The sequence below is a fragment of the Bos taurus genome, chromosome 1 (genome assembly GCF_002263795.3).
Source record: "Bos taurus isolate L1 Dominette 01449 registration number 42190680 breed Hereford chromosome 1, ARS-UCD2.0, whole genome shotgun sequence".
Classification (NCBI taxonomy): domain Eukaryota; kingdom Metazoa; phylum Chordata; class Mammalia; order Artiodactyla; family Bovidae; genus Bos; species Bos taurus.
In genome coordinates this window covers 83,592,879-83,601,735 of record NC_037328.1, presented here as the reverse complement: position 1 = coordinate 83,601,735, position 8,857 = coordinate 83,592,879, and the positions used below count along the sequence as shown (strand labels likewise).

The window sequence follows — 8,857 nt, the reverse complement described above, 5'->3', positions numbered from 1 at the left end:
ATTGGTAAAAACTGGCTCCCAGAGGCAATGAGGCACTAGGGAGGGAAAAGCTGTCTACTTTTGCCATTCTGTAAACCAAATCTGATTAAAATTAGCATGTGAGTTTATCTAAGCCCCCTGGAATCAACGGAAACATTTCAAATTTCCCCTTCTAAATTAATTTCTATTCAGATACCACTGATTCATATCAACCAAAAAAAAAAAATTCAGCTAGTAATTGTATATAAAATATTCTTATTTACTCCATTCATACTCCATACATACTGAATAAATAAAAACTTTATTTGATTTTTACCCATAAATGGTATCTTTGGTTTGATCACTTAAAAAAAATACAACTTCATGTAACCAAAATGCTTGAAGGATTTGGTTAACTAAGGATTTTGTTAATATTTTTATCTAAAAATATGAAAATCTGACCTGTAAAAATTAGTTTTGTAGTAGCCATGTTTGAGATATTTACAGATTTCCATGAAAGTTGACTCCTCAAATGAGGAGATCTCATACAACACCCAGATCAGATACTAAGGAGAAAAAGGCTTTTGCAACCCCAAGTTAGGACTTTACATAAGAAATTCCAGTGGTGTTTACCCACTTTGAAAATTTTACTGAGTATTTCTCTTTTTCAAAATCAAGTAGGATAAGTAAATAACAACAGTACCTCAAGGACTTTCATAAATAGCAAAGCTCTCTTTTCACAGCTATAAGCAAATATTTGCACTTCCCTGAGAGCACAGCTTCTTTGAGTTCAAGAGCTCTGTGTGGGTGGGTGGGTGGGTATTTCCTGAGGCCAATGCATGCAGAATGTGATGAAAGCTAAGAAGAGAATATTTATCTGTTGATGTTTGGGTGAGCTTAGCTCCCTACCCATTTCAGATCAGCCTTGGCAACTGGGGCCCTTTAGCCTCCCTGACCGATTCCACCTCATCAGAGCCTCTGGGCCTCTCTCTCTTGGTCCAGCAAAACCAGAGACTAGCCAAGCAGCCCAGAGGCCCCACAGCAAACAGGTCTTACTGCTAGTCCTGCTCTAACTGTGCCTCACTTCTAAGAAGTGGGTTCCTTATGCTCCTCTCCCCCTTCTTGAGAATGGGGTCATGCTCCCCAACTCCAGGGCCCCTGGCATCATTTTCCAGACTTGTGTCCAAACCTGACTTCCCCCTCCTCCTACCTCCTCCTCTTCCTTCCAGTCAAGGGTTCTCTATCCACTCATGGGACCTGACTCAAGATCCAGTAGGCTGTGCAGGACATTCTGCCTGAGTCCTAGGGCCCTTTGTCTCTGACTCACTTGGCACCAACCTGCCTCGTCCCCCTGCTGGCAGTATGTCTTATGACAGTTAACTTCTGTAAACTAGGTTTTTGTTTTTTCATCTAAGAACGGATATTAGAATTTAAGAGCTTCCATTCCTAGCTAGAAATTTAAATCCTGATGATATAGAGTTCCCCCAAAATGACTTGAACTTTTTTTATATGCCTAAAAGTTACAGACTGACAGCTTCAAGTGTGGAGATCTGGATCTTCTTAGTAGGTGTATCTGTCTGCAACCCATTATTGACCGCCAGGTTTACAACACAGATCCTAAGTCCTCGATTTCCCAGCATAAGGTTGACCTGTTGAAAATCTGGGCTCAAAATTTTCCAATTGCTCTCATCAAAGGACAGTCAGGACAAGAAACACATTCTTTCTGAGGGGAGGCTCTCTGTGTTGCCAATGATGCTGTCATTGAACTTCTGTGAAATTTCTTTCCTGACATTGTCTTTGAAATGTGACTGATTCCTCCCAGAGCTCATAAGTGGTTTGTGAAGGTAACCCCAAGGAAAGACAAACATGTAAACAATGGCTGTATCATTGATCTAAGAGCACTGCTTCCCAAGGAGATCACTTGGATGGGCAAGAAAGACCTGAATGCAACCTCATAACTTCATGTACATCTCCTTTTCTCTAGCTTGATGAAAAGAAAAATTATAATATTGACAAGTGGCCCATTTACCTGCTTGTTGAATGTTTCTAGGGTGGAAATTTGTCTTGCTTTTTGGAGTCCCCAAGGCTTGCCAAACATAACAATTTCCAGGAATGTTTGCTGAATTGAAGTAGTTTAAATTGCTTCAGTTGAGAGTTTCATTAAGGTTATCAGTATTCATGGGTAAATGAGGTATGTGTTCTAAATTTCCACAAATATGTTTGTATTTTCCCACCTCAATTTTCACAGCAGGGAGCTAAAGTGTCACACCTGACTCTAAGACACAGAGCTTCTCAAACATCAACATGCATTTATATTTATCCTCAATGATCTATGCATAAATAGAATTTTTAGTTGTTATTTTCCAAGTCTGTTTTATCTGCTTTGAGCTGTAGCTTCTTCTAACCAAACTTTTCTATGAAAGTTAAATTCATTATCAACTCTAATACCTCTATCTTCCCAAATTGCTGAGATGTACAAGCACAAAATGGCACATCTGACATGAAATAAAACTCTATAAAGAGATTTGAAATCATATGATGAAAATAAAGGACATTAGGTAATGCAGTTACTATGTTGTTACCATTATTGTTGCTTCTTAAGTACAGCATCTGAAATAGGATATCTTAATCTGTTTCCCCAACTCAGGGATTAGAATGAATTTCCAGTGAGCTCATTTGAAAGCTCTATCTCTGAGAGTAAAGACCAGACTCTGTTCTTTAAGTCAAAACAGCGCCAACCTGATCCAAAAACCAAATAGGAGGGATTAAAAGGATCCTAAAAATGAAGCTTCCTGGCAGGTGGAGTCACAGGGACACAGACCCAAATCACTGTCTAAAAATTAGAACGTATACTGTCAAGAAGAGCCAGTCCTTCCTCAGCGGCCAGCAATGTAAGGATGTTTACATAAAACAAACAAACAAGAAACAAAACAGTATTCTGAGTCTCTGGAAAAACCTTTTCTACATTGTAATACAACTGTTGGACATTAAAAGGCTAGGGCACTGGGCTGTGCTGAAGGTACAATTTTGTCCGGCAGTGACAGTTCCAGGCTAAAATAGGCCTCCTGTGATCATAAAAGATAGAGGTTTTTGATGAGGAAGAAAAAAGTTTTTCACATGTTCCAGAGTAAACAGGTCTTCCCAGACCCATCTCCCCAGAACTGTCAGATGGAACAACCTATGATACACTCTTGACAAGAGGCCCAAAGTTACCACACCAAAGATCCCGTGTGGTTTAAATATAAGGAAAAGAAGAAGAATGAAGGAAAAAACCCTTTATTTCCCTGCCTTGCTGAGTGAATCCTCCAGCTAACCTGTCAGACCAAAAGATGAGCTGTTTTGCTTTGTGTTTTCCTGCTCTGAGATAGACGGCCAGACAGAACCTACACTGACTTCGAGATGGAAAAACCTGGGTTTAAACTCCTGGTTTAGCTACTTAGAATCTGACTGACCTAGGGCAATCACTTAGCCTCTCTCGGTTTCCTCACCTGTCAAATGGGAGTTTTAATATCCAGTAATCAGGTCATTAGGACAGTAAAAAGCATTGGTGTACAAAAGCGCCTGGTATAGAACCTGGCAGGGGACAGGTGTGTCCTGCATGTTAAGTGAAGTCGCTCAGTCGTGTCCGACTCTTTGCAACCCCATGGACCAGGCTCCTCCGCCCATGGAATTTTCCAGGCCAGAGTACTGGAATGGGTTGCCATTTCCATCTCCATGTTAAGTATTACTCTTCTTTCCTCCTGAGGTAGGTCTCGCAAACATTCCTGGCTGGTCTCAAGTGTCCCAAAGCTGTGACTTCCGAGGAGCCTCCAGGGGGAGCCGCGGTGAGCCCCCAGTGCAGCCCCGCTGGTGTCCGAAGTAGGATCGAAGGGCAGGGCTGAGGGAGGCGGGCTCCCCGCATGACTCCGCCCTCCGCGCACCCGAGGTCAGACCGACACGGCTCCAGGCACGATCCTCCGAATATGGGTGTACGACTTCCTGATGGTGACGCTGCCGTGGTGGGACACTCCCCGGGGCAGGACGCATTCCTCCGTCAGTTTCTGGGCCTCGGGGTCCCAGCACAGCACCGTGGCGATGACCTCGTTCTTCTCGTCCCGCCCCCCAGTGATGTAGAGCCGGTTGTTGCAGGGCGCGATGCCGCAGCTGGCCCTCTCGTGGCTGAGCTGGGTCACCAGGCACCAGCTGTCCTCCAGGGGGCTGTAGGCGTACAGCGCTCTCATGGCCCCTCCTGAAGAGGAAACACCGTGAGCATTTCACTGCTTTTCTGGTTTTCTTCCCCGTTAACTACTAAACTACTACTGGTTAGGTCAAGTCTACCACCTTGCCGAAAGAAAAAGCAAATTCATGGCTCTCAAGAAAGCCAGAATGGGTAACTAGGGGAGGGAAGTCTCATGCTGGAAATAGTTCACAGCCCTTGAAACTCTGCAGCTGGGTGCTAATCAGGTTCTAAAGGACGCCTGACTTCCCGTGACTGCTAACAGGTACCCTCAGACTGCTTCCTGGAGGAAATACCAGGTGGTGCATCAGGCAGACCTTGCTCATAAACCTGGCTCTGCAACTTTGGGATCTGTAACCAGGAACACCAAGACCATGGTGGTTATTAGAAAACAGAGGGATCAGGCACATAAAGCACCTGGCGGAAAGCCTGGTACACAGAAGTCTTTTACTGATATACATGACAGTGACTAAAAGTGGGGGCATCTCTAAACTGAGCATGACAGGGAACACCAGCTCTGGTAACCCATCGAGATCAGACCTTTGAGGTCAGGGTCATGAGTCTGACTAGTAAAAACACAGGAAACCTGAAGCAAAGGAGAAAAGAGATTTTTGCCTTAATCTGTTCCCATATTTTGCATTCAGGAAGCTTTCTGTGGTTAGTGCTTACTTGCTGAAGTTATTTATTTTTGGTATTTCCTTAATCAGTAGTTCTCAACCCTGGCTGTACTTTAAAATCACCTGCACGTTAAAAACACCTGGCACTGTGGCCAGTATCCTCCTCATTCTGATATTATTGGTCTGGACAAGCCCCAGCTACCCATGTTTTTGTAAAAAAAACTCGATAATGAGTAGTCAGGGTTGAGATTTATCATCCTTAACAATTACATGCCCACTGTGGTCTGGCTGGTCAGGCTCTCCTTCCTGCTAAATGCCACCTTTCAGAGCCCTCAAAGCAAGTGGGAGAATAAAATTCCCATGAATACAAGGTAAGATATAATGGTAGCTGCCATTTACTGGGCACTTATACTGTGCATATTCAATTTCTGTGCAATTGCTAATGCTTACAACACACTTTGTTCCCATAGCAACTTCTGGCTTCCCCTTACCAGGGCCCCATTGTCTATCTGCTCTGCGTGTCTACTAAATGTGGGCTATTTCTGTCTCCAGGACTGAAAGAGAAATTCTACCAAGGCCTGGACCAATCACATCTTCTTTTCCTTTTGAACCCCACCCACATCATGCCATTTGTTCACTTACCAACTACATAGATACGGTCCCGGAAACTCACTGCATTGATGCATTTAGCCTCTACTGGCATGGCCGACTTTAAATTCCATTTATTGGTTGAAGGATCATAACACTGAGTCTTGTCCGTCGCCAGTTTCCCGTTGGGCCCTCCCCCAATCACATAGAGCTTCTTCTTATGACTGGTAGCTGCGAAGGAACTGACGTGGATAAGGAGGGGCGCAGCCTGCAGGGGCACAGGGGCACCAGGAGAAGCTCTCAGTCACACTGCCCAGATTGTTGCAGTGGTTCACAGGACACAAGCCAGGAGTCAGGGAACACAAGGCCGGGCATCCTTAGCCTAAAATCACAAGGCCTGTGGGCTTGACTCCCTTGAGATAGAGAAGATCAAAGCATACATTTCCCACCCTCCCTCCTGGCTCTGGTTTCTAGTCTATTTCTCCCAGAGTCCAGCTCTCAGGGGAGGTGGGGTGTAGACAGCAATAAGTGTATAGGAGATGAAACCAGTCAATGTTGGAGGAGATTGCTTTCTCAAAAATGTATATTCATATTTATTCATGTGCTCCTTCATTCAAAAAATATTTACTGAGTGCCTACTATGTCCCAGGCATTGTCCTTAGCACTTATAGTTAGGAAGAATTGCTGGTATAAGGGTTCCAGGTGTTATCTATAGGCAGATCTCCAGAGCTGGTTCATTTTGCATAATTGAAACTTTATGCCCATTGATGAACAAAGCTTTGCCTTTTCTTGAGTATGATATGTACCTGAGATTGTATTGCTAAAGTCTTATATGAAGACATACACGTGGTTCATCGTTATAGGCACGTGATGAAGGGCTGACTCTTAAATACTACCAAATGACTCTGGGTTTCAACAGTGTAGTCAAGGGATCCCTGTGTGCCCAGTGTGGAGAAATCAAGGGCAGATGGTGTCCTAGGAGACAGAGATTCTAGACCAAGACATGCAGACCAAGATAGGATCAAGCCTGCACTCCACATCTGAGGTACTGGCCAGGATAGGACAGGTACCCACACAGAGTTCCCCCACCGGGAACAAAGTCTTTTCTGTGACCTGACCAGAAATGCTGAATCGATGGTACCACCAAAAATATTCTCAATGGGAGGAGAAAGATCAGAAAGCTGTATACCTACGTTGGCAGATAGCTTTTATTTTTTTTTTAAGTTTTGAAGCAACCATACAGAGTCACTCATAGAGATGATCTTTACCTCTGACCAGCAGTTGTGGAATGGGTCGTAGGTCTCCACGTTGTTGATTCTCTGCAAGCCGTCGAAACCTCCAAGCACGTAGACCTTGCCCCCCAGCACCACCATCTTGTGTCTCCAGCGGCCTATGTTCAAATACTCAATTTGAATCCATTTGTTTATTGAAGAATTATATTTCCAAACATCGTGCTGTGTTTCTTTACCACCTGAAAGACATATACAGCATTTAAGAAACCACCGGATGTGTAACAAGTACAGCTTCTCCCATAATTTCCCACAAGCCTGTAAGTGTTCCCTTCCCAAACCAACACCAACCCCCACTCCACCCCGCCAGGCAAAAAAATTCATGAAGATGTGTGCAGTGTAGGTGGGGAGACAGAGCCAGCACAGGGAAACAGGGAGACACAGTGTAAGGCTGTGCCATGTGTCACCTCTGTGCTGCGAGAGTTCGGAGAAGAGGCTACATGAGCTAAGTCCAGAGAAGGCTTCAGGGAAGTGGTACCCAGGTCTGCCTAGGCGAGTGGGTGCCAGCAGAAGCCTGCACTCAGTGTCTGTATGGCCGAGGAGCAAGAGGTCAGGCAGGACAGGTTAGGTTGGACGATTGTGGGTGGGAATAGTAGGGCCTTATGTGCTCAGTCACTCAGTCATATCTGACTCTTTGTGACCCCATGGACTGCAGCCCACCAGGCTCCTCTGTCCATGGAATTCTCCAGGCAAGCGTCCTGGAGCGGGTTACCATTTCCTACTCCAGGGGACTTCCCAACCCAAGGATCTAACCCATGTCTCTTGCATCTCCAGCATCGCAAATGGATTCTTTACCACTGAGCCACCTGGAAAGCCCGGTAATGGCCTTGACCAGCATCAAAATAGAAAGCAGCTTAAGTTCTATGTTTGCTTATTTATTAATATTTAAACAAATGCAAGCCTGGAGAAATCACCACGAAATCTTAGAAAATTCTTTGGTTCATATCTCTGATCTATATAAAAACATAAGTGAGGTTTGTCCTACTTTGAAATTATCACTGTTGGAACTGAATGAGATGCTCACAATAGAGTGATGAGCTGGTAAAAAAAAAAAATTTCAAAACAACTCAATAAACAGAAAATACAGATTTCAGTTAGGGAGAGAGACCAAGACAAAGGAGAACTGACTTTTTTGGTGACTTTAATAAAATATTTTAATGACTTTGTATTTCCTTTTCCCCATCAGCACAGAGTACTGCTAATTATTAATACTTAAAAGATGTAGTTTTCAGACTTTCAACTGTGCGCTAGTATGGAATTGAGTATCACTGGTGACGCTCTGTGTCATGAGTGTTTCTCAAGGGTGGAGCCCCGAGGTGGGATTCCTAGGTCAGGGGCGTGCCCACCTTAATTTTCATAGGTGCTGCCAAAGAGCCTTTAAAGCTGTCCTGGTTGACCTTTCCTCATACCCCACCCACAGCAGATATCAGGAGGGTTTTTTTGGTTGGTTTGGTTGCTTTACATCCTGATAGAGAAAAATGATGTAATAGTTTGGTTTTTCCCTGCTACTAGGGAGATTGAGCTTCTTCCTCTTCTGTGAGCTTTTTGTTCATATATTTTAACCATTCTTGGGGAGTGGGATTGTGCACCTTTTAGAGTTCTCTTTTCAAAACACTGTGATAGTGATCCCATTCAGGTAGTATCCAAAATTAATAAAATACTATATACTTTCAAAGAAATGTATGCAAACATTATTAAAAGGAGGAGAAAACCTACGATTTTTACTTCAGGATGTAAAAGAAGATCTGATTAACTGGGCAGGCATATCGTGTTATACAGATGAGAAGACAAGTTATTGCAAAGATGTCAGTCCTCCCCAAGTTAACCTCTATGTTGGGTGTCTTCAGGGCTTTTCATGGATTTCAGGACGTGAAGTGACCATTCTAAACTTCATTTGGAAGAGTAGATTTGGGAACATTTCTAAGAAACATTTGAAAAAGAAGGAGTGAGAGAGCTTTCCCTGGCAAATATCAAAATAAATAAATATCAAAATACCAAAAAGCTATGATAATACAAATAATGTGCTACCAGCGTAAGATGAGACAAACTGATCAATTAAAGGCAAGGTACGGAAACAGACTAAAAGATATAGAGATTATGAAAAATGGCTATTTGTTTAGAGAAAAATTAAGTTAGATCCCTATTTCACATTACACTTAAAATTGAAGTGTAAATGCTATAGAAGTAAC

At 43.4% G+C, this 8,857-nt stretch overlaps 1 protein-coding gene across 1 annotated transcript in view; it reads right to left on the bottom strand.

Moving 5' to 3' along the window:
- Positions 1–261: 261 nt before the first annotated feature.
- The window catches only part of KLHL6 (kelch like family member 6), a 56,468-nt gene continuing 47,872 nt past the window's right edge, over positions 262–8,857 (bottom strand). Inside the window, exons 5-7 of the mRNA XM_002684885.7 lie at positions 6,648–6,850; positions 5,434–5,647; positions 262–4,186 (exon numbers count right to left, since the gene is read on the bottom strand). Of these exons, the coding sequence (XP_002684931.1) occupies positions 3,885–4,186; positions 5,434–5,647; positions 6,648–6,850 (719 nt within the window). The 3' untranslated portion in view covers positions 262–3,884. The remainder of the gene's footprint in view (positions 4,187–5,433; positions 5,648–6,647; positions 6,851–8,857) is intronic.